This window comes from Nicotiana sylvestris, chromosome 10 (genome assembly GCF_000393655.2).
Source record: "Nicotiana sylvestris chromosome 10, ASM39365v2, whole genome shotgun sequence".
NCBI lineage: Eukaryota > Viridiplantae > Streptophyta > Magnoliopsida > Solanales > Solanaceae > Nicotiana > Nicotiana sylvestris.
Window position 1 is genome coordinate 57223513 of NC_091066.1, and position 27180 is coordinate 57250692.

A 27180-nucleotide genomic window follows, 5' to 3' on the forward strand; every position below is an offset into this window, starting at 1 on the left:
CCGGTATCATATTGCCAACCTGTAGCCATCTGTACAATATATATAGTTTTTCGGGCAAATAGGCCCCTTACCTCCGATTATAGCTCGAAGTCCATGCATAATATGTCATGTATGATATGAACTTTGAATGCACATAATAGGCCATAACAAGAACTTAGCCAATCTTGGCTCATAGGTACTCTTATCCTCATGATCTCATAATCACCTTCGTATCGCATACAATTGTCTCGTGGAACCTCATATGTTTTCTTTTCTTTTGAATAAGCTTGAAAACTTAACTCGACTTTTAGAAAGATAACTTAACTCTGAAAATGTTCATAAAAAGATTAAGGTGCTTTACTTAGTCCTTATACCTGATTTCTTAATATTTAGTAAAAGAAAGTATTTCAAAAATCAAGTGTTTTAGTAGTTTAAACATAAAAATTATATTTGAAATTTTTGGAAATCGACATGTCACTTTAGAGATTTTAAAATACACTTTAACAAGGAAGAAGGACTGATCGCAAATACTAAATGACTTTATTTTTTTTGTCACACAACCCAAAGATGAATAAGAATTCATATATATAGACATATAGTAAAGAAAGCCGACAAAATGATATATATAGATGTCGAATACCCTATTTAACTGAATGAGTGGAATATCAACCTAATAGCATCATGAAAATATTTCAGCTACAATCCCAATGCCTTTCACATAAGGTCTTTCTAGCAATAGAATAGTAAAATACCACAGTTGACGTCTTAGGAATTTCCCAGAATTCGTGCTAAAAGGAAGGACGGAGCTTAGCCTTAACATACCTTTCCAACGAACGTCTGAATACCTGTAGTTCCTTCACAAAAGTTGTTCCTTACGTCCTACGCTTTGTAAACACTACATATATGCAGCTTATATGCACCTATAAACAGTTCATAATTGAGTTTAATCGGCAGATTTGCCATATGACCCTAACTTGACGAAACGTCCATAGAACTTTGTAAAAACGATCATAAAAGAGTCCCAAGATGATTACCTTGGAAAACCAAGTATAAAGCCTGAAGAACCAGCAAGAACAACAAATTCCTATCTTCCAAGAATAGCTCCAAACACAGCTAATAGAAGGGGGAAACGATTGCAAAGCGTAGAGATTGCGTTCCTAGGCACGGGGGCAAATTTTAACGATAGAAATCGTTAAAAACACACCTTAATCACTCAAGAGCACCATGGAACCTTCTCTTCAGCTTTATTACTGTTTTAGGACGAAAATGAAATGTTTTTAGGTCTGAAAAGTCGAATTTGCCGACTTATACTACTTGTTTGACCCGACCCGGTTCGCGACCCGATTTCAGCCTGGACAGTCCGCGGTAAAATAGTCATAACTTTTTACTCCAATGTAGGATTGATGTGAGGGTTTTTTGGTTGCAAACTAGACTCATAAACCTTCGATTAGGTAGGTTGTGGGTCCCATAACTTATTATATATTGGGAGAAATGATCTGATACATTTGACCCAAAGATTAGAAAATTTATTAGAGAAATTTAATATAACCTTTGCCGACCTTTATTTCGCAACTTGCTTGATTCCAAAACTTGACATGTGACCAGTGTGATATTATAATACTTCATAAAAAATTATTCTTAGCATATTAGACACTCTTGGTCTTATCCCACATGTGTAAATTAACTTAAACCTTCCGAACGCGCGGGGTGCCACCCGAGCCATTTCTTTAACCATGAACCTTTGTTTAAGGGATTCCTTTGACCTATAGCTTTAGTTTAGTTCCTTGATATTACCACATATTTTCATTCTTATTCTCCCAATGTGCTATACCCAATCATATATACCTAATATAACCACGTCACGTTACGTATATTACGTAAGAAAAAAAGAAAAAAATATGGGGTCTCACAGTCTTCCCCCGTTAGGAACATTCGTCCGCGAATGGGTCAAGTCAATTCCTTGGTTTCATTTCTTTTCCGCTAATACGTATTTTCAAGGCTATATTTGGTACATTGTAGAGCATAAATCAAATTCTGAAGATTCCAACTACTAGGCTTCGTATAGCTATCTCGCAATAAGAAATTTAAATTGCACTTTCAAGTCATTTAAAATCCAATTAAGTTGTTGTAAAGGAATAATTGCCAATTATTTAAATGCGACTCACCTTAAGTCGTAAATAGGTGGGGGTACTTCTTCCTCATCTCCTCCTCAGCTTCCCAGGTCATTTCCTCGATGTTGTTATTTTGCCATAACACTTTCACGGAAGCCACTTCTTTAGTTCGAAGCTTTCTTACCTGCCGATCTAAAATAGCTACCGGTACCTCTGCATAAGATAAGTCTTCAGCAATGTGAATATCCTCCATGGGCGTAATACGTGAAGGATCTCCAATGCACTTTCGCAACATAGATACATGAAACACAGGATGGGCTGCTTCCAATTCTGAAAGCAAATCAAGCTCGTACGCCACCCAACCAATCCTCCGAATAATCTTATACGGTCCAACATACCTGGGGCTGAGCTTCCCCTTCTTTCCAAATCGCATGACGCCCTTCATAGGCGATACTTTTAGAAAAATCCATCTTTTACATCAAACTCTAAGTCTCGTCGTCGAACATCTGCATAAGACTTTTGCCGACTTTGTGCTGTACGCATCCGGTCTTTAATAATTTTTACCTTTTCCATTGCTTGCTGGACTAAATTAGGACCTAGCAACTCTTCTTCCCCGACCTTGAACCAACCGATCTACGACCTACACTTTCGCCCGTATAGTGCTTCGTAAGGGGCCATCTGAATACTAGCTTGGAAGCTGTTATTATAAGCGAACTCAATAAGAGGTAGATGATCATCCCAAATTCCTTTAAAATCTAGCACGCAGGCACATAACATATCCTCAACTATCTTAATAGTACGCTCTGCCTGTCCATCAGTTTGCAGATGAAAAGCGGCGCTAAGATTTACCTACGTGCCTAGACCCTTTGAAAAGATTTCCAAAAATGTGCTGTAAATTGAGCCCCTCGATCAGAGATAATAGATAATGATACTCCATGAAGGCGAACAATCTCTCGGATGTAAAGCTTGGCATAATCCTCAGCTGAATATGTCGTCCTGACTGGCAGGAAATAAGCAGATTTTGTAAGTCTATCAATAATTACTCAAATAGAATCATACCTCCGTGGAGTGCGAGGCAAACCAGTGATGAAGTCCATATTTATCATGTCCCATTTCCATAATGGAAGTTCAATATACTGAGTTAGGCCTTCAGGCCTCTAATGTTCGGCTTTAACTTGCTAGCAGTTGGGACATTGGGCTACCATCTTTGCGATATCCTTTTTTATTCCATTCCACCAATAGATCTGTCGAAGGTCCCGATACATCTTTGTCGCTCCGGGGTGAACTGCATATCTAGAATAATGGGCCTCTGAAAGAATCTTGGCGCAGAGCTCTCCGACTGTTGGTACACATAAGCGGCCCTGGTATCTAAGGACTCCATCTCCAGTTAGCTCAAATAAAGATTGTCGCTGCTGTGGAATACTTTACCTCAGTTTTATAAGCTTAGGATCCTCGTGTTGTCGCTCTTTTACTTCAGTAACAAAAAAAGATTTTACTGTATTTTGAACGAGAATGCGTCCACCCTCTGCGTCTACCAAACACACCTGTAAATTAGCTAGCTGGCATAGATATTTGGTCATCTTGACCTTATCAGCTTCAACATGGCTTAGACTTCCCATGGACTTCCGGCTAAGGGCATCAACAACAATATTAGCTTTGCCGGGATGATATAAAATATCAACATCATAGTCCTTTAGTAATTCTAGCCATCTTCTTTGTCGTAGGTTCAGCTCCCTCTGTTTAAATAAATACTGAAGGCTCTGGTGGTCGGTGAAAACATCAATATGAACCCCATATAGATAATGCCGCCAAATCTTTAGGGCGAAGACAACTGTGGCTAACTCAAGATCGTGCGTAGGATAGTTCTGTTCATGTTTCCGCAACTGTTTGGAGGCGTACACAATAACCTTACCATGCTGCATAAGAACATAACCTAGTCCAACTCTCAAGGCATCACAATATACAACATAACCCCCGGTGCCATCCGGAAGAGTCAAGACAGGTGTCGTCGTAAGCCTTTTCTTTAGCTCCTGGAAACTTTGTTCACATGCCTCAGTCCACTGAAAATTAGCTCCCTTATGTGTCAGTTTCGTCAATGGTGCAGAGATAGAGGAAAATCCCTCCACAAACCTTCGGTAATATCCTGCCAAGTCTAAAAAGCTACGAACCTCTATCGGATTTAAGGGCCTCGGTCAAGTCATCACAACTTCAATCTTTTGGCCATTAACCTTGATACCATCACCGGTAATAACATGACCAAGAAAAGCTAAAGAAGTTAGCCAAAATTTACATTTAGAGAATTTAGCATATAACCTGTAGTCCTGGAGAGTCTGCAATACATCTCGCAAGTGGTCCGCATGCTCGGCTTCCGATCGTGAATATATCAGGATGTCGTCAATAAACACAATCACAAATTCATCAAAGAATGGTTTGAATACCCGGTTCATAAGATCCATAAAGGCTGCTGGGGCATTTGTAAGCCCGAAAGACATGACAAGGAATTCAAAATGGCCATACCTCGTCCTAAATGTTGTTTTTGAGATATCAATATCCCTGACTCGTAGCTGATGATAACCGGATCGCAAGTCAATCTTCAAAAAACATTTGGCACCTTGTAACTGGTCGAACAAGTCATCAATCCATGGAAGAGGATACTTATTCTTGATAGTGACTTTATTTAGTTGCCTATAGTCAATACACATCCGCAAGGAGTCATCTTTCTTTCGAACAAAGAGCACCGGAGCACCCCATGGGGATGTACTTGGCCTAATAAAGCCTTTATTGATCATGTACTTCAGTTGTTCCTTCAATTCCCTTAGATCTGCAAGAGCCATTCTGTAGGGAGGAATGGATATAGGTTATGTATCAGGAAGCAAATCTATAGCGAAATCAATTTCCCTTTCGGGGGGAATTCCTGGAAGCTCGTCAGGGAATAGCGTCGGGAATACATTCACAATAGGAACCGACTGAAGAGTCGCTGGCTCCTTATCTATATCCCTGACATGAACCAGATGGTATATACAGCCTTTAGCAATAAACTTCCGAGCCCTAAGGTATGAAATAAACTTACCCTTGGGCGTGGCTGCATTACCTTTCCATTCAAGGACAGGCTCACCAGGAAAATGAAATCGAACCACCTTTGCACGACAATCAATATTAGCATAACAAGTTGCCAACCAATCCATACCCATAATGACATCGAAGTCTAGCATAACAAATTCAACTAAATCAACAGAGGTTGGACGGTCATTAATTAACACTGTACAACCTCGATAGACATGATTAGCTACAATAGAGTCGCCAATTGGTGTAGACACCTCAACTGACTGTGGCAACAACTTAGATCTCATGTCAATCTTACCAGCAATAAATGGAGTAATATATGAAAATGTAGAGCCGGGATCTATCAATGCATAAATGGCATTAGAATGTATTGTCAATATACCTGTGACAACATCTGGGGATGCCTCTGAATCCTGTCGGCTTGTGAGTGCATAAAAGCGGTTCTGACCACCACTAGAACCTGAGGTGTCTCCTCCACATCTCCCCTTACCACGACCCTGAGTAGACTGTGGACCTGGTCGGGGAGCACGGACTGAGGGCGAAGAGGCTGTTGTGGATCCTGAAGCCTGAGTTGGTGCACCTCTCCCTAACCCCGGGCACCGAGTAATAAAATGTCATGTCTGTCCACAATGATAACATGCACTCGAACCCTGTCTACACTGACCGGTGTGCAGCTTACCGCACTAAGTACATGGAGGAGTAGGCTGTCTCATTTGTGCGGAACGCTCTTGTCGATGCCCCTCAGGCTGGCCCGAGCTCTGCCCTGGTCCTGACTGAATATATCGATCAAACCACTGGCCCTGCATCTGTGGTGGGAAACTACCTGCTGACCGAGGTGGATATCGATGGAATGGGGGCCTAAAATCACCCCGTGGTTCCCTATAAGACCCCGTAGTACGAACCCTCTTACTCTGCTCCCTATCCCTACGAGTATCACGAATCCGACGGGAAAGGTCCTCTGTAGTTTGAGTGAAAGCCTATATGCGGGAAATATCTACATCATCCGATAGGGATGCTACCCTACAATCTCTAATCAGATGATCCCCCAAACCATACATATAATGATGAACTCTATCCCTTATGGTATGTACAATATCTGGTGCATACCTTGCCAAAGAATTAAACTTATGGCTATAATTCCTCACACTCATATCCCCTGCTTTAGGTTAAAAAACTGGTCAAGGCGGGCCTCCCGACCTCCCGTGGCAAATAATGGGCTAAAAAGGCCTCAGAGAAGTCCTCCTACTCTGCTAGCGGAGCATTAGGTCCTCTAGATCTCTCCCATGCCTCATACCATGGGACGACTACATCACGTAGTCGAAAAGAAGCCAACTCTACAACCTCGGTGACGGAGGCATGCATCACTCTCAATACTCAATACATTTGTTCCATAAAGTCCTGGGGATCCTCAGTGGAACTGGATCCTATAAATAATGGAGGGGCCAAGTGAAGAAACTCTCGTACCGTCGAGCTTCCTGTCCGATCTCTCCGGGCATCTGCTCCCGACTCTAGCTATCGCTCATGAATAGAAACCATCCTAGTCAGCAACTGAACTGCCTCCCTCATCCCCTGCTCCCAGTCTCTGATGGGGGAACAACAGGTACTGGAGGTCCTGTGTCTCTAGCTACCATAGGTACTAATGGAACTAGTGAGGCTGGGGGTACTGCATCTCCCAGGGCTCCAACACATGCTGGGGAAGCTGAAACTAGGGGTACTGGAGACTCACTATGTGCCTCTAAGGGAAATCTATCCCTCTGACCAGGTGGGGAATGACTGGTACCTTCCCCCGGATCCATACCTATCTCTCGATGTGCCATCTCCTGAGCGTATGTAGCCTATTAGATAAGAAACACAAAGCACGATTTAGATTTCATATGTTCTTATAACTTCGCTCTATAGCACGATTTATTAATTGAAAGAAATGTAACCATTTCTAAATGCCTCATAGCCTCTTGATTATAAGTGTGGTGCACAACACACCCATAAGCAAGACTCTAGACACAGCTTGTGGAATCCCTGGGATACGATCTGATCTGATACCAAGTTTGTCATGCCCTAAACTAGGAGAGGCAAGACTGGCACTCGATACTGTATTCGATCGAGTTAGCCACTAAACATACTAGCTAACTAAACTGAGGGCCCAACAGATCGGGCAACACAATATCTGAAATACTAAGCCTAGACCATTAAGGTCATGACCTGAATAACAATAAGCCATATAAACAAAGGTACACGAGCCAAAATAATAAAGTACTAGCTGGCCGACGAGGCCGCGATTGGAGACATACATGCCTACACACACATATATACATGCCAAGCCTATGGGCTGAAAACTGAAAGCTACAAAAAGAAACCCAGAATACTGTGTCCACAATAGCCTCTAAGAGTGTCATAAGCAATGTCGAGACAAGGCCCCGACTATACCCAAACTGTATAACAAAAGTAACCATTCTATGAAAGCTCCAGGAAGAGGTGGAGCTTACCAACTCACAGCTGAATCCCAAAATCCTAGCGGAAGGGTCGATCAGAGTCCCTACCTGCACGCACGAAACAAAAATGCAGTGTCCCCAGGCAACGGGACATCAGTATGAATAAAAATGTACTGGTATGTAAGGCAGACATTAGAATCATACATAGTTGATGAAAAAAAAGTTATGGAGATACCACATGACATTGAAACTCCGATAGCCTCCATGGCCGACATCCGACTTCATAGTAATCAAATATGCATAGTATGCTCGTGTAATTGTATGTTGTGAATACATATATATTGATGCAAATGCATGACAAGCCCAACCAAATTCTAGCAATGACGGTCTCTTCCGGTAGCTAACCGGTATCATATTGCCAACCTGTGGCCATATGTACAATATATATAGTTTTTCGGGCAAATAGGCCCCTTACCTCCGATTATATATCGAAGTCCATGCATAATATGCCATGTATGATATGAACTTTGAATGCACATAATAGGCCATAACAAGAACTTAGCCAATCTTGGCTCATAGGTACTCTTATCCTCATGATCTCATAATCACCTTCGTATCGCATACAATTGTCTCATGGAACCTCATATGTTTTCTTTTCTTTTGAATAAGCTTGAAAACTTAGCTCGACTTTTAGAAAGATAACTTAACTCTGAAGATGTTCATAAAAAGCTTAAGGTGCTTCACTTAGTCCTTATACCTGATTTCTTGATATTTAGTAAAAGAAAGTATTTCAAAAATCAAGTGTTTTAGTAGTTTAAACATAAAAATTATATTTGAGATTTTTGGAAATCGACGTGTCACTTTAGAGATTTTAAAATACACTTTAACAAGGAAGAAGGACTGATCGCAAATACTAAATGCCTTTATTTTTTTTGTCACACAACCCAAAGATGAATAAGAATTCATATATATAGACATATAGTAAAGAAAGCCGACAAAATGACATATATAGATGTCGAATACCCTATTTAACCGAATGAGTGGAATATCAACCTAATAGTATCATGAAAATACTTCAGCTACAATCCCAATGCCTTTTACAGAAGGTCTTTATAGCAATAGAATTGTAAAATATCACATTTGACGTCTTAGGAATTTCCCAGAATTCGTGCTAAAAGGAAGGACGAAGCTTAGCCTTAACATACCTTTCCAACGAACGTGTGAATGCCTGTAGTTTCTTCACAAAAGTTGTTCCTTACGTCCTATGCTTTGCAAACACTATATATATGCACCTATAAACAGTTCATAATTAAGTTTAAATCGGCAGATTTGCCATATGACCCTAACTTGACAAAACGTCCGTAGAACTTTGTAAAAACGATCATAAAAGAGTCCCAAGATGATTACCTTGGAAAACCAAGTATAAAGCCTGAAGAACCAGCAAGAACAACAAATTCCTATCTTCCAATAATAGCTCCAAACACAGCTAATAGAAGGGGGAAACGATCGCAAAATGTAGAGATTGCATTTTTAGGCGCGAGGGCAAATTTAACGGTAGAAATCGTTAAAAACGCACCTTAATCACTCAAGAGCACCATGGAACCTTCTCTTCAGCTTTATTACTGTTTTAGGACGAAAATGAAATGTTTTTAGGTCTGAAAAGTCGAATTTGCCGACTTATACTACTTGTTTGACCCGACCCGGTTCGCGACCCGATTTCAGCCTGGACAGTCCGCGGTAAAATAGTCATAACTTTTTACTCCTATGTCGGATTGTTGTGAGGTTTTTTTGGTTGCGAACTAGACTCGTAGACCTTTGATTCGGTAGTGTGGGTCCCATAACTCTTTATATATTGGGAGAAATGATCTGATACATTTGACCCAAAGTTTAGAAAATTTATTAGAGAAATTTACGATAACTTTTACTGACCTTTATTTCGCAACTTGCTTGATTCCAAAACTTAAAATGTGACCAGTGTAATATTATAATACCTCATAACACATTATTCTTAGCATATTAGACACTCTTGGTCTTATGCCACATGTGTAAATTAAACTAACCTTCCGAACGTGCGAGGTGCCACCCGAGCCATTTCTTTAACTACAAACCTTTGTTTAAGGGATTCCTTTGACCTACAACTTTAGTTTAGTTCCTTGATATTACCACACATTTTCATTATTATTCTCCCAATGTGCTACACCCAATCATATATACCTAATATAATCATGCCACGTTACGTATATTACGAAAGAGAAAAAAAAACATGGGGTCTCACAGTTTTTGGTTAGTTTCGAGCCGTTCGGAGGTCGAAATGCGCGAGATGGCATTTTTTGAGCATCACTTGGCTTGCTTGGTATTGGAATTGGCTTGTTCGAGGTAAGTAACTCTTCTAAACTTAGTGCTGAGGGTATGAAATTCCGAATTACGTGCTATGTGACAGGTGTTGAGGTGACGCACATGCTAGGTGATGGGCGTGTGGGCGTGCACCGTGTGACTTATGACTCCGCTATTCCTGTGGTACTATGTAGTTACCTGATCTTACCCGTAATCATGAAATATTTACATACTTGAGCTATTGAGGTGGAATCTATGTAGACACCATGTCTACGCTTCGTGCTTATCCTGTTGGGACCCACTGAGGCCATTTCTGCTGTTGAGTTATTTGTTTTCATTGCTTTACATACTCAGTCATATGCATTCATATACATATTATATCTCAGTCTCTTTTGTTATTTATTGATACATCATATCATCATTTTCGGGCTAGTTTCATGTCGTTATGAGCCCGAGAGAGAGAGAGGGAGAGGGAGAGGGAGAGAGAGAGAGAGAGAGAGAGAGAGAGAGAGAGAGAGAGAGAGAGAGACTAAGAGGATGGAAAGACTGATGACTAAGTGAGGCTGAGGGCCTAATTGTGAGGTTTTTGATACTATAGCATGTAAGTTGTCCTTGCGGATTCTGATCTTGATACTATGATACGTGAGTTATCCGTGCAACACGTGAGTTATTTGTGCGGATCCAGATATTGATGTTACAGCACGTGAGTTGTCCGTGCGGATTATAGCGCTTCGGGTGTAGGAGCCGCTCTGAAGTCTGCACACCCCCAGTGAGCGCAGTCTACTATGTATGTATGTATATATATATGGATCGGGTTGCATGCCGCAACGAGTATTTTATAGTGCTGATTGATTGAGTGTGCTGAGTATTGAGCACGGTAAGAGAGAAATGCGAGACAGTGAGATTGAGTACTCTAAGAGTGTGAGTACATGATTCATCTCTGAGATACATGGCATTGGCATGCACACTTGACATACATGCATAGAGATGCATTTTTTCTCATACTATACGGTATCACATCATTCATGACTTCTCACACATGTTGGTATATGAGTATAGAGAGATATTTTACACTTGCTATGTGAAAAAGAAACATTTACCAGATGAAAGGTTTTTGAGGAAAATTAAAGTTTTCAAACTATCTTATATTTTTTCGGACGATTTCAGTAAAGGATTTGGGTTTTCACTGATATATTTGAAAAGCAGAACTATTTTCGGGAATTATAAAAAAGTTAAGCAGTTAAATTCCGAGATTACTTCTTTGTTATTCGCTTTACATTGTTATGAACTGCTGTTGGTTATTGGTGTTGGACCCGACCTATGTTCCAGCTCGTCACTACTTTCAACCTAAGTTTAGGTTTGTTACTTATTGAGTACATGGGGTCGGCTGTACTCATACTACACTTCTGCATATTACGTTCAGATGTTGGCTACTGAGGTTGTTGTGTTCAATGGGAGTTGGATTTGAAGATATACATGCGTTCCGGTTGTAGCTTCCTCTTATTCATGGTAGCCGTAGATTTATAAAACTCTGTTTATGTACTTTTCAAACAGAAAATGTATTTACTTCATATCAGTTTTGTAAATTCTATTCTTAGAAACTCATGATTTGTTCTACCAGTCCTTGGAAAATGTATAATATTAAGATAATTTCCTTATTTAATTGTCTTATTAATATTATTGAAATTGAATAGTTATTAATTGACTTACCTAGCGAGTTGAGTTATGTGCCATTACGATTAATAAATTTTGAATCATGACAATTCCTATCTATCTTTTCCCAAGAAATACAATCATTTTTTTGATTGCATTATCATTTAAGATCCAAAAGAAAAAAAACATGTAGCATCAGGTTAACCAAAGCAGGAAATAGAAGAGCTCAGATTCACAATAAAATCAGTTGGCCTCCTTTTTTCTTTAAGGCTTTTCAGTTTTCGTACCTCCATATGTTAGCTATACATGCTATTTTTCTTCCTTTTTTGCGATCTTTTTTTTCTTAATAATCGTAATGTATTGTCCGGACCAACCTACCCGCAACTCGATTAATTCACGAGATACCTATAACCTTTCACCAGTGTCTGGTAACGTCAAACTTGTAGTAGACTAGTAGTATGTGTTGGGAGAAAACGAGAAAAATATGCTAGCTGGCTATATTTTGGTTTCCGTCACAACTACCCTATCTCTCATTGTTCAGTTCATCAACTAAGGGTGTGTTTGATATAACGGAAAATGTTTTCCGTGAAAAATGTTTTCCAAGAAAATATTTTTTTGGAAAACAAGTAGTAATGTTATTCATTTTTCGGTGTTTGGTATGCAAATTAAAGAAAATGACTTCTCAAGAGTATTCATAAATAATTTAGATATAATAAACATGAAGCCATAAACTTTCAAACCAACAACCTTCCGGACCCACAAATTTCATAAATTTTCGAACCGCTAAACTTTCAAAACCGTGGAATTTCGAACCCGTAAACTTTATAATTTCTTAACCCGTGAACTTCCAAACACATAAATCTTCGAACTCATAATTTTGGAACTTGTAAAATTTTGAGCCTTTAGACCGATAAATAATAAAATTAAAACAGAAAAATATATTTATTTTTTTTTATTTGGGGGGGGGGGGAGGGGAGGGGGTAGTAAAACGAAAAAAAATAAAAATTTAAATTACAAAATAAAGTAATTTTTTTGTGCGGGAGGGGGGGCACGGGGGCTTTTTGGAGGGCGGGGCTGGGGGCAGTAAAATAAAAAAACAGGGGGAAGGGAGGTGGGTGGTGCAGAAAAATAAAATTGCATAAAAAAAAAATTAAGGTAAAAAGAAATATTTTTTTGGGGGTGAGAGTGGAGGGATAGTAGGGTGGGTGATAACGGAAAAATTGAAATTTGAAAAAAATAAAAAAACTTTTTTGAAGAGGGGGTGGGATGAGTTGATGAGGGTAGGAAAGATTGAGAAGGAGCTTTGGAAAATGTTTTCTCTTCTCTTGATAAGTAAAACATTTCCCTCCAATTGAAAAAAAATGAATTGATAAGAAAAATATTTTTCAAAACATTTAAGCCAACCAAATATGAAAAAATTGGAAAACATTTTCCCTTCGTACCAAACACACCCTAAGTACTCCCTCCATTTCAAATTGCGTGTTCCTATAAATGGTTGTCTAATGTGTTGACACGATTTTGTTTGTAAATTTTTCTCTTGCATGATTTTAGCAAGGGCGAATGGGAAGGGAGAAAAGGAATTTTGTAGTAGCTTTTCAATCTAAGGCAAGCTAATATGTTTAAATACTTATGCTAGGCTAGGCTTCATAAAAGTGAAATTATTCGCACCTTCTATGAGAGAAGATTTGGACTAAATCTATCATAGTATCCTCTCCGTTCACATTTACTTGTCCACAATAGATTTTACAGTACTCTCGAGAAATAATAAATGAATTTTTTTACCATAATACCCATAATAATACTTCATCCGTTTCATATTATATGAGGTAGTTTGACTCGGCACGAAGTTTAAGAAAAAAAAGAAGACTTTTAAAACTTGTGGTCTTAAAAGCTTAAGGGATAAAAAATTTGTGGGACCATGACATTTGTGTGACTATAAAAGCTTCTCATTAAGGGTAAATGGGTAAAATGAAAGAGTTTAAAGTTGAATTTGTGAGCACGTGATTTTTGTTTCGCACGACAATCGCTCCAAAAAGAAATAAAAAATAATAATTGGCCCTGCTGTACAATTTTTGGATTTCTGTGCGGCACCTTGTTGATTTATTTGTGACTTCGGCCCATTTTTATTTATTTACTTTATTAAAACAAAATTCAAAAAAAATATATATGTGTCCTGCATAATTCGAACCGTAATCCGGTCGTTAAAATAGAAAATCACGAATAGGCCTCTTCGTCCGTGATTTTATTTTGTTGGACTATTTTAGTGTGTGTGCAAATAATTGTATTGAGTGTGTATTTAATTTTAATTTGATTTCTTGGCTTAGTTTTGTTTTAAAATAAATAAGAAAAAAAAGAAATAAATAAATAAAAAAAATAAATAAATAAAGGACCCCTTCCCTTCCAGACTTGGGCCAATTTTAACAAAATTGGCCCAAACAAACAGCCCAAGACCCAGGCCTGCCCGGTCCAGGCCACCTGATGCCCAGGACGTCCAAACGACGACGTTTTAGGCCAATGTGATCTGGGCCGTTGATCTCAGATTGATCAACGGCCAAGATCACTTCCCCACAACCCACTGAGGAACCCGACCCGTTCACACCCGGACCGACCCCAACCCTCAACACTTGAAACGACACCGTTTCACTTAAGACCATCAGATCCAAACCGTAGATCTAGATTGATCTAACGGTTGAGATCAACCCACCCACTAACTATATAAGCCTAGATCCTTACCCTGCCCCCCTATCCAATACCCCAGCCTCGTCGTCTTCACCCAAACCCACAAACCCTAGAGCCGCCCCTGTACTTTTCACCATGAAAACCGGCGGCATGAACGCCGGTGACCTCGCCCTGAACACCATAGAACCTCCTCACCACCCTGAACATAGACCTGTTAACCGTTTGGTTCGAATCACCCTCCAGGTCCTCGAATCTTCGTTTGAAGATTCGAGTCAAAACTCGATCTACACCAACCAACCCCAGCTTCACACCAGACACTCCCCAGACCCCCTCGTGACCAAACCATACTTGGTTTGGTCCGAATCTGATCAGGGAAGCCTGAATCCCAGATCTAAGTTTGAAAGTTTTGTGTCCTTCGTCACTGGTTCATACCGGTTCAACCGAAGAGATTAAGGTCTAATGGACTTTAATCAAAGTGTTTCTCATCTGAGAAACACTTCGATTAAAGTCCATTCAGCCTTAAGAAAAGTTTGTCCAAATCCGAGTTCAAACTGTTAACTTTTCAAGTTTTAAGGTAAGTCTGCTTTCTTTCCTTTATTTGTTTTAGTCCGTGTGATTGTTTAAAAGTCTGTTCATATTTGTTTTGATTTTATCAACTTTTGTTTGTCCACTTTACTTAAACCTCTGTGTTTGTCTAAATCCCCCCTCCTTTCTGATAAGGCATGTGTATTGGTTGTGTTTCGAGTTTGGACTGACTAGTTAACTCCTCGAGTGCATTTTTGCTTAGTCAGTATAATTCAAACCATGTATCAATACTGTTTAAATATTTGATTTTTGGCTACGATAGTGTATGTTAATGCTAATATAGTCGAGTCGACGTGTGTCGTCAATTAGTTTCAACTGTCCGAACAATAACAAATCAACTTGCTTCTGTTGAACATTTGCCTGAATCAATTAAGAACCAAGTCCTGTTACTTATAGTCGTGAATATGATTTCAGAAACCTAAGGCTTGGTCTGTAACTAGAATCTGAGTTGGTGGCATGTGCACTTGTGCACAGCATGTGCATTGTGCACAGCCTGTTTTCCTGCATAAAAGGGTTTTCAATTTCAAAATGGTTTGACAGCATATGCTGTCAGATATATTCTACTGCCCATACTTGCTTTTAGTTAATAAAATGGAAAAGTTGAATCTGCCAGGGAATGTGAATGGGGTTTAATATTTAATTAGCTAAAGTTGGAATTGGAAATGGAAGGCACATGGGAGGGGTACTGGGATATTCTACAACAGGCTGTTAAAAAGGTTTAGTGTTTAGGCTTATAAAGAGGAGGACCTGGGATATACAGAGGGGGACTGGACCTTGAGGGCTGTAAAAGAAAAACACACTGTGAGGAGTTTGGAAAGGAGAGCTGAAATACATACAAATAGCTACACATAGATAGAAAGAGATTAAGAGATAGAAGGGATACAACCAACAATCAGAAACTTTTTCCTCCTATTATTATTGGGTTTCAGTTGCTCAACTTGTTCCAAATCAATTCTGATTCTTTGAAATTCCAGTTGTGTCTATTAGTCGAGTATTTTCATTGGTTTACTACTGGTTTGGTCTGTCTGGGGTTCTGATTCTACTCCACTGGGTGTTGCTGTTATTTGGCTATTGCTTTCTATTGGCCATAGTTGCATCTCTGCACTCGAGCCTGTTTCTTGCTGTATTGCTTTGCCTGCTGCTATTCTGCCCTGCTGCTACTGAATAGTGCTGTGATTGCTGCTGCATTTTGTTGTCATTGTACTCTGCTGACTGCCCTTTTCTTCAATTGTCAAATATTTCCAGGTACACAACCTCTGAAACCTTGTATTGTTGAAAGTTTGAAGTTGAAGCAGAAATAAAGAAAACGAACAGCTGTTCATGTTATAACATTGGTGTTAAAAATAGATCGAATGTTAGTTGGGATTGTATTTTTACTGCAAACTGCAAATACTTTGTATAAACTAGCATACATTCTGTTTGAGATGGACTGTTAGATAGCACTGTTCAATAGTAATGACAGTATGATATAGACATCATGTTTGATTTAGTATACATTCAATTCAGTATAACGCTGTTTGGCTTAGTTACGACTGTATAACATAGAGTCATGGCAAGCACTTGTATGTATTTTTGCCTAGACCACTGAATTGACAAATCTGTGGTATTAGGTCTGGGATAGATGTATCCCAAACAAACTCTCATGCAGTCACATTAAGAGTCTGGCTATGAATGCCAGTTCTCCTGTCAGTTTATTTGTTCCAATGCAGGTTCGATATCGGGTTTCGGTATAGATTCTTTGTTTCAAAATAATGTGATGATTGTTGAGAGAAACTAATAGTCATTTTGAGTTCAATTAGTAGTAATTTTCCTAATAAACAGCCGATTTCGTTTATCAATTTCAAATAGGTTAGAGTGTTAAAGTAGAACTTGGAGTTCGTTAAACATAACTCAATATATGTTGTCAGTTTGTTTGCAATCTCACTTAGCCAATTAATAAGCGTATTCACTCGATGAAGACAAAGCATGAGGTAACCCTCACCTCATAAACAATCAATCAGGTAATCAAACAAGTTTAGGTTCGGCAAACATAATAAGGATTCAGTCTGTATTTGTTCAAACAAGCAAAGTTCGGCATCATCCTTCTCTTTAAAGATAAACGTAGTAGAAATGTAGCCACTGTAGGGTACCCTTCTAAAATAATGAGACGAGCCTCGCCGAATAAAAATGCAAATTGCGGGGCCCTCAATAATTGATCATGATAAATACTTAGAATTTGGGACGGACTGTTTAGTGAATTCCACTGCCTTCCCCAAAGATAATAACGCGTTTAGATTCTTTAGGCGCGACTTTAAGTGAATTATATTCTTAAAATCGGGTGCACATTGATGTGACCCAAATCCAAGTCTCAACGGAGTCAAAATGTGTTAACAACTACGGGTGCATTGATTGTGACGTGGTTCGAGACGCATTTTCACGACGTTGCAATTCTATAAAAATAAATGATAATAATAAAAGCGGTTTAAATCTTAATAAAAGCACATAAGCCACAACATGTATTTAAATCAGATATTTAGCCATTATAGCAATTTAAGCGACCGTGCTAGAACCACGGGATTCAAGGGTGCCTAACACCTTCCCTCGGGTCAACAGAATTCCTTACTTAGAATTTCTGGTTCGCAGACTTCATTTGGAAAAGTCGAAAATTTCCTCGATTTGGGATTCAAGATAAACTGGTGACTTGGGACACCAAAAGCCAAACCTTTCCCAAGTGGCGACTCTGAATTAAATAAATAATCCCATTTCGAATATTGTCACTTAAATTGGAAAAACTCCACCCGCGCATTTAACCCTTCGGGGAGGGCGCGCAAAAAGGAGGTGTGACAGCTCTGGCGACTCCGCTGGGGACGGTTGAACCCAGAAACACTGGTTCAGGGTTCAAGAATTCGAGCTTAGAATAATTGTTATATTTGGCTTTATTATCTGGTCTTTATTACATGTTTTTTGCATAACTTGCTAAATGTTGTTTTTTACCGCTTTGATATTATCTGAACTGTATATAAACTGTGCCGAAACCCTTCTCTTCTTACCTCCGGGGAGAAGCTCGCTGGTCGAGACTCCCTATTCTGTTAGTGTCAATGCCCGAAATAAGAAAGAGGACGGATAAGTTACGAAGCCGGACGGCCTTTTGGTTCCCGGTAAGTTGCCCCTCCTCGACTCGAGTTGTCCGCTCGGGTACACAGTCTAGAACAAATACCAAGGTTTAAACCTAGTATAACTCGACTTCATGCCGGATCCCTAGTAGGAACGCTTATTTGCATCATGTTGCATTTGACTTAGGGGGCTCAACACAGGGGTTGGGTCCGTCTAGGACAAGCAACCTGAAATGAAAAGACCACCCTGCTGCATCCTATTTGTTTTGCGCATTTATTTGCTTCGGTTCCGCATGCTGACCGGTTTCTAAAAAAAAAGAAAAATAGCAGCGTAGGGAGATAATTACTTATTTTGGAAAAATAAAACCAATGTCCAAGTAGTGTCGAAACCTCGTCGGAATTTTTCTAAAAAAAAGAATAAAACCAAAAGTTGCCTTTTAGTTTGATTTATTAAAAAAAAACATATAAAAATTGTTCTTTTCTTTTAAGAAAAAAAAGAGGGTATTTATTTCAAAAAATAAACAAAAAATGGAAAACTCATAATTCAAAAAATGTGTTGTTTCTTTTGTAGTACCCTTTTATGAATTCGGACTAATAGTCCAAATATTGCAAAAAACAAAAAAAAAATATATTTTTTAGTATTTATCTTTCTCCAAAAATAATACTTATTCTTGATTGCTAGGTTTATTTGATTTTCTCTATTCACGATATGACCGAACTACGCCGGTTTGATTCTCGCACGGGGTGAGATACGTAGGCAACCCTCGGCGGGTCCAACCTCCCGTTTTTGCAAAAAAAAAAAAGAAAAAAATCTAGATAATTTTAATTTTTGAGTCTAATAAAGTTTATCGCCCTAAATAAATGTGCAGGATGAGCACGATACAAAATGAATCGTTTTCAATAATGACCAAGATCCCTTTTGAGTTGCGATTATGGTGGAACGACTTAGGCAAAGAGGGGCAAGGCAAAGTGAGGAAATATCTGAAAAATCTCCCGGATTTACTAGACATTCAGCCTCGGGGTGATATTATCAGATCATTGGTCACTTACTGGGACTCGGCGCACAATGTATTCCATTTTTCAGACTTCGAACTCACCCCGACGCTGGAGGAAATAGCGGGATACATTGGGGGTGATGAAGCTCCGTTAAGGTTCAAGTACTTGATTGCACCTAGGGCCGTCACGGTACACCGATTTTTGGATTTTCTGAAAATACCCCGAACATTTCACCATCCAGATCTTGCCAAAGGTTTCTGCAGTCTCCATCTCATGTATGCTAGATACGGTCATGAGGGCGGGTTCAATAAGCCGGATTTCAAACTATGTAGTAAAGGCAACCGACAAAAATGGGACGAACACAGGCAGTTGGCTTTCATGACGGCCTTCTTAGGTCTTATAGTGTTCCCGAGGAAGGACGGCAACATCGATCTAAGAATAACTGGGGTTGTCAGTACTTTGCTTACCCAAGATAAAAGTACTCTGGCGCCTATGATTATGGCTGACATTTTCCGGGCTCTCCCTGTTTGTCGAGCCAGGGGTGACTTCTTCGAAGGATGTAACCTACTGTTGCAAATGTGGATGACCGATCATTTATGCCATCGCTCCTCACTTTTGGGTTATGGTTCGCCAGAGAAAACTTGTATTGGAGAATTCTACACGAGAATCAAAGGGCTCAATTTACCTGAGGGAGTCACATCATGGACCTCATTTCTCCGAACTCTCACCGCCAGCCAAATCCAATGGACGCTCGGATGGTCACCTATCGAGGAAATCATATACATGCCGGCAACCCGGCCTCACTTTCTGTTGATGGGACTGAAAAGTATCCAACCCTATGCACCGTATCGGGTTTTGAGGCAACTTGGGAGGTACCAAGTGGTACCGAAAGATGAAGATTTGAGTACCCAAGTGATTGAAATCAGTCCGAACGGTCATTTCCCTGAAGAAGAAGTTCGCCAAATCTGGAGTGAATGCCAACATCTGACAGCAAACACTTGTGTGATCGATACGGCAAAAGGGGAAGTCGCCCCAGGATATCACGCTTGGTTTAGAGGTAGCCTGTCTTACGAAAGACCGGCTAAGAGGCCGCATCTCAAAGATTTCGTAGAATCATCCCAAGGGCAATGGAACTGGTTAGCAAAAGAGAAGGGTTATCGAGCAGAGATTGGCGATTTGAAGCTACAAATAGATAGTTTGAAATTCGATAACAGCGTACAAATCGCGGCGGATCGAAGCGAAAAGAATAGGTTGATCCAAGAGAATGAAGAACTTAAGGCCCAAGTCCAAAAATTGAGATTGTCTCTTGATGAGCAACCCAGAAGTCAATCAGACCAGCGGTTGATAAAGGGTTTGAAAAGAGAGATCACGGAATGGCGAGACAGGTTAGAAGAATCCGAAAAGGTCATGACAGAGTTCAAGGCACGGTGGGAAACAAGAGTAGATAAGCATCGCCGATGTTTGAACCAATTGAAACGTGACCACGAGAAGGCTGTTTCCAAAATAAAGAGGGAGATGGCTACACTTGAGTTTAAAGCAGTTAAGCAGGCCAGGGATTTCCAAATGGAGAGTAGATACTGTTACGACTTGTTGGCCCAAATGAAGGAAGAAGTGCGGCAGCTGAGGGATCAGCACATACAGGACTCACAGGTATTCAAGACGTGCAGTGATCAGATAAAGCACCTGCTTGTAGAGAAGAAGCAAACCAGAGATAGGATCAAAGCCATTGCCCACGCCATCACCAGACGATGTCTACGATGTGAGAACATGTCCAGTGTTACCTTCCTCTCGGCAGTAATGGTTTATGTCAAGCAGACTATGCACGAGCTAGAGCAACTTGAGAGGGATCTCACGCCTAGGACCGCGGCGAGGCCGAACGATGCCCCGCGGAAACCAATTTTTAAAACCATAATGCATTCATAGGTCAAATCTGTATTTTAGCATCTTCTGCCTGTTTTTTCATCAAGGTGATTTTCAGTCTATTTTGAGTCTAGGTTCATTTTCCAAGTTTGCTTTTTCTTTTGCAGAATGTAGCTTGTAATAGAACATTTCAACAATGAAGAGGTTGTTTCTTTTACGTCCATTTGTGTTTTTCGAACTACGTAATGATCTGATTCACGTAGGCATCGTGATACGTAGGCAATCCTCATCGGATCCGGTCGCATTTCTTTTACTACAAAAAAAAATATATATAATAAATAAAATAAAAGGAAAACAAAAGAGAAAAGGAAAAGAAAAGAAAAAAAAAGGGGAAAAACTAATAAAAGAAAAATGCCGGAATGACGCATGCTCTCGTAGCAAACATATAGTAATCCACTTAACTGTATAGGTGCATCATGCCCAACGTGAGATCAACTATCTATTATTTGCTGCAAAATTAACCGTGCGTTTGTCATTGAGCATTTTCCCAGGGTTTTTGAAAAGACGGTTGGTTTGGTGAAAGTCTGGCCTCGCACTCATACTTCACGAGGTCAAGGAGAGGTGTTCAACTACCTGTTGTTAGGACCAGAAGCAGTACTCACACTTACTTCACCAGGTCAAAAGGAAGTGTGGAAATGTCTTCGGAAATTCCATTGCAAACAGTCCCCGTCTCTGAGGAGAGCTCAATCTCAGCCGTCCTCACACCTGAATCCGCAACTGCGGAGGAAAATAGAATCCTACGGCTCCGCATGTTGGAAATGCTGGATGACTGGAACAATGGGAAAGAGCCGCCAAGTGTCGTCCCCGGATTCCCTGAATTATTCTCCAGGTCAAGTGGGACTTCTAATGTCCCCATAAATTACCCTGCTACCCCATTTGGGTACCCAGCCATCTCCGCCTTCTCCGCAGGATCACCTTCTGAGCCTCATCCCCGAATGTCGGCCACTGATGCAAGCATGAACATCTTTACTGCATCGCCTTGCCCAGCTACGGCACAGCCTGCCACATACAAGCCAAGCTTTGACTCATCCTCTTTTACATTCCAAGCACCATCGTTCTCAATGGAACCAACTAGGTTCGCTACCAGTACTAATCCTCTACCACCTCAGTGCGAGCTCGCACCAGGACAGGATCAGGACCCCAGAGTTGTAGAAAAAAATGAGATTGCCAAGAGAATGAGAAGCCTTGAACAAAGTCTGAAGAATATGCAAGGATTGAGCGGACAAAAGAGCGTATCTTACGCCGACCTGTGCATGTTCCCTCACGTGCACCTGCCAACGGGTTTCAAGACCCCCAAGTTTGAGAAATACGATGGGCACGGTGACCCCATTGCACATCTTAAGAAATACTGCAACCAATTGCGGGGAGCCGGCGGAAAAGAAGAACTGCTAATGGCATACTTTGGGGAAAGTCTAGTAGGGATAGCTTCGGAATGGTATATGGATCAGGAAATGTCCCGATGGCATATATGGGATGATCTCGCCAGAGATTTTGTAAAACAATTCCAGTATAACATCGACATTGCGCCAGACCGAAACTCTCTGTCGAATTTGAAGAAGAAGCCTTCGGAAAGCTTTAGAGAGTATGCTATTAAGTGGCGTGAACAGGCGTCGAGAGTGAAGCCTCCCATGGATGAAGTGGAAATGGTCACTACCTTTCTCCAGGCTCAAGAGTCTGACTATTTCCAAAACATGATGTCGGCCATGGGTAAGCCATTCGCGGAAGCGATCAAGATTGGAGAGATGGTGGAAAATGGTTTGAAAACGGGTAGGATTCTGAGTCAAGCAGCCATAAGGGCAACTTCCCAGGCCGTCCAAAGCGGGTCTGGAGGAACGACAAGGGGGAAGAAGAAAGAAGAAACGACTATGGCAGCCTCTGAAGCAAGGGAGTATCGTCATCCCAGGCCCCATTTTCCGGAAAGAGCCCCACAACACTACTACCCCCACTCAAATTTGGCATATGCTCATCAACCTTATATGGTCATGAATGCCCAACCTTATAACCATCCACCACAACAAGCCAACCGAGGCCCAGCTCCACCTCCCAGAAATCAGCCTCCTTACCGCAACCACTATAACCCACAACCCCCGCAGAATAACTACCGCCCCCAGGAGCCACCTCGACGGCGGACTTTCACGCCCATCGGTGAACAATACTCTACATTGTTCCCTAAGCTAGTCCAGTTGGGTTTCTTGCAACCAATTCCCCAAACGAGGCAAAACCCAACATCGCCTTCTTACAAAGCCGGAGTCAGATGCGCCTATCATTCAGGAGCCGAGGGACATGATACAAACGACTGCTGGTCATTGAAAAGAGTGGTCGAAAATTTGATCGAGCAAGGGAAAATAGTGCTAAGGGACGAGGAAGTCCCGAACGTAACTAACAATCCATTACCTGCTCACAATAATGGGCCGCTGATCAGAATGATTTGTGAAGACAAAGAGTTCGATCCTGCTTTGAAAGCTATAATCGCCATTGTCGACACGGGGAAGAGGCCCGAAATGGACCAGAAACCAGAAATGGGGGAAGTGGTCAAGGCTATAAAGAACAAGCCTGAAAAGAAGGTAGAGAAGAAAGTGGTACCTGTAAAAAATGAAGTTCTTTACATACCACGAGGTCGAGCTGAGAAGACGCAGAACTTCGGGATCAAAAAGACAAAACCTATGTACGTGCCAAAAGGGGCCTATGTGGTCCGGGGGACGATTCAACCACCTCGGCTGAATGAGCCAGTGGTTATCGGACGCGTGCCACAAAAGCCAATGACCAACCCGTCCACAGTGCCGTGGAATTATCAAAAGACTTTGGTAATGTACAAAGGTAAAGAGGTCATGGGAGAACTTCCAGAAAATACTTTCATTGGAGGGTACTCAAATACCCAAGAACTGAACAACGCCACACAAAGGCGCTTCCCTCCAAAGAAGCCCGTGAGTGTTGAAGAAGCGGAAGTGTTCTTCCAACAAATGAAGATGCCGGATTACGAAGTGATAGATCAGCTGCGCAAGCACCCTGAGCAAGTATCCATGCTGTCATTATTGATGAGGTCAACCGAGCATCAAAAGATCCTGCTGAAAACCCTGAATGAAGCATATGTACCGGTCGAAACCTCGGTGGAGCAACTAGAGCGGATGACAGAAAGATTCTTCGCCGTCAACCAAATCTCTTTCAGCAAGAATGATTTACCCCCGGAAGGAGCAGCACACAACAAGGCCTTGCACTTAATAGTTAAATGCGAGGACTACTATGTCAAGCGGGTAATGCTGGATGGGGGATCAGGTGTTGACATTTTCCCGCTCTCCACGCTACAAAGAATGGAAATTGGGGCAGGAAGAATCCGACCCAACAACGTCTGCGTGAGAGCTTTCGACGGCATCAAGAGAGATACCATGGGAGAAATAGACCTGTTGTTGGTCATAGGACCAGTCGAATTTCGAGTAACCTTCCAGGTGATCGACATGGACACATCCTACAATTTTCTCCTCGGCAGACCTTGGATCCATGCGGCAGGAGCCGTGCCTTCCACTCTTCACCAGATGGTGAAGTTCGAGTACGAAGACCAAGAGATCGTGGTCCATGGGGAAGACGAACATGCCATTTATCGGGACCCATCCATCCCGTATCTTGAACCGAGAGAAGGGAGCGAACATACGGTCTATCAAGCTTTCGAGGTGGTACTGGCAGAGCAGCACGAAGAGGGAGTACCTTGCCCCCAGCCTTTCTTGTCTAACGCTTCGGTCATGGTGGCCAAAGAGATGATCCGGCACGGATTTAGGCCAGGGAAGGGACTTGGACGAACCCTTCAGGGAATAACAGAACCCATTACTTTACCAGTCATCAAGAAACCTTTTGGACTAGGTTTCAAACCCACTACAACAGACGAAAAATGGGCAAAGAAAAGGAGAAATGAGGGCTGGAAGTTGCCTCAACCACTGCCGGATTTATATGCGACTTTCGTCAGGCCAAGGTACGCTGAAGAAGAAGATGATGAGGTCTTCACAGCTGAGGAAATCGAGGAAATATGTGGGGCGATGAGAGAAATGCTCTACGAGGTCCACATGGTTCAACCAGGTGAAGGCACAAGCACTGCTGAGATGCTGTACATGGGACCGAACGCCCAACTTCAAAACTGGGAGGCCACGCCATTCCCGACTAGACGGAAGTCCGGGTAGACCTGCCCTGCCACCTTTCCTGTGCCACAAGTTATCTCCAGGACATAACTTGAACGTTTTCTTCTTCTCATTTGTTGCTTTGAATTCCTAGTTGTAAACATTGTTGTCTTCCAACTTTCCAAAGAAAATAATAAAAAAAAATCATCATTGCTTTCCTATTCTTTCTTTTGTTCTGATTTTTATCATTTTTCCTTTTATTTTCCTTTTCAGTCCTAATAATGCGGCTTTAAATATGACATGCTTGCGGACTTCACGCCCGGATCACAATGAGTTATTTAACTGCGAATTAATGAACCCAGAACCAGAATATGATGCGGAAGAGGCTTTTAGGGAGATAAACCGAGAGTTGGAATATTTCGAGAATAAACCTAAGCCAAATCTGAATGACACTGAACCGGTAAATTTAGGAACCCCGGAAGAAATCCGGGAGACCAAGATAAGCATTCACACGGACAAGAAAATGCGAGAGGCGATAATTCAACTTCTTTTTGAATTCAAAGATGTGTTTGCTTGGTCATATGATGACATGCCGGGACTAGGTGTTGATCTGGTGGTTCATAAATTGCCGATTCATCCTGACTGTCCTCCAGTCCAACAAAAGCAACGAAAGTTCAAAACTGAGGTCAGTGACAAGATTAAAGAGGAGATCACCAAACAACTGAAAACGGGAGTGATTCGGGTAGTCCAATATACAACATGGTTGGCGAATGTGGTTCCAGTACCAAAGAAGGACGGGAAAACTCGAGTATGCGTAGATTACCGAGATTTGAACAAAGCAAGTCCTAAGGATAATTTCCCGCTGCCCAACATCCACATCCTCGTTGATAATTGTGCCAAACACGAGATACAGTCTTTTGTAGATTGTTATGCTGGGTATCATCAGGTACTGATGGATGAAGAGGACGCCGAGAAAACTGCCTTCACCACGCCTTGGGGCACCTACTGTTACCGGGTCATGCCATTTGGTCTGAAGAATGCTGGGGCTACTTACATGAGGGCCATGACTGCCATTTTCCATGACATGATGCACCAGGAAATAGAGGTGTACGTGGACGATGTGATAGTCAAGTCCAGGACGCAGGATAATCACATCCAAGACTTGAGGAAATTCTTCGAGAGGCTAAGGAAGTATGACTTGAAGCTAAATCCAGCCAAATGCGCTTTCGGAGTTCCGTCGGGTAAACTTTTGGGTTTCATCGTAAGCAGGAGAGGTATCGAGCTAGATCCGACTAAGATAAAATCTATCAAAGATCTACCTCCCCCAAGAACGAAGAAAGACGTGATGAGTCTTTTGGGCAGGCTGAACTACATCAGTCGGTTTATTGCCCAGCTGACAAGCACGTGTGAGCCCATATTCAAGTTGTTAAGAAAAGATGCGGCGATTAAGTGGACAACGGAGTGTCAAGAAGCCTTTGATAAAGTCAAAGAGTACCTTTCGAATCCCCCAGTCTTGGTCCCTCCAGAACCAGGGAGGCCACTTTTCTTGTATCTGACAGTCTTGGAGAACTCTTTCGGATGCGTCCTCGGGCAACATGATATAACCGGAAGGAAGGAGCAAGCAATCTACTACTTGAGCAAGAAATTCACCGGCTACGAGGCCAAATACACTCTGCTGGAAAGGACATGCTGCGCTCTCACATGGGTTGCTCAAAAGCTGAGGCATTATCTCCAAGCCCACACTACATTCCTCATAAGCAGGTTGGATCCCTTGAAATATATATTTCAGAAACCAATGCCTACTGGGAGACTGGCTAAATGGCAAATCTTGCTTACGGAATTCGACATAGTTTATGTCACTCGCACGGCAATGAAAGCCCAGGCGTTAGCAGATCATTTGGCCGAAAACCCGGTCGATGAGGAATACCAGCCATTGGATACCTACTTTCCAGATGAAGAGGTAAACACCGTAGAAGTGATCTCAGAGGAAGCTCATGTTTGGAAGATGTTCTTTGACGGAGCCGTGAATGCCAAGGGTATAGGGATTGGGGCAATTTTGACCTCGCCTTCCGGTCAGCATTATCCCGCCACAGCTAGACTTTGTTTCTTTTGCACAAATAATACAGCCGAGTATGAAGCCTGCATCATGGGCATGCATATGGCAATCGACCAGGATGTTGAAAACTTACTGGTTTTGGGAGATTCTGACTTGATTATCCGACAAGCTCAAGGCGAA

The 27180-nt window shown here is 41.4% G+C and overlaps 2 protein-coding genes across 2 annotated transcripts; both read right to left on the reverse strand.

Annotated features, from left to right (window-relative positions):
• Positions 1-2145: 2145 nt before the first annotated feature.
• Positions 2146-2523, reverse strand: LOC138879373 (uncharacterized). Its single transcript, XM_070158983.1, has one exon. It carries the CDS (start codon positions 2521-2523, stop codon positions 2146-2148), a length of 378 nt encoding a protein of 125 aa, XP_070015084.1.
• A 2425-nt stretch (positions 2524-4948) lies between these two features.
• On the reverse strand, positions 4949-5959 carry LOC138879374 (uncharacterized). The gene is made up of 2 exons (XM_070158984.1): positions 5845-5959; positions 4949-5739 (listed from the first exon to the last, which is right to left on the reverse strand). The coding sequence occupies exons 1-2, from the start codon at positions 5957-5959 to the stop codon at positions 4949-4951; spliced, it is 906 nt and encodes a 301-aa protein (XP_070015085.1).
• Positions 5960-27180: the final 21221 nt, after the last annotated feature.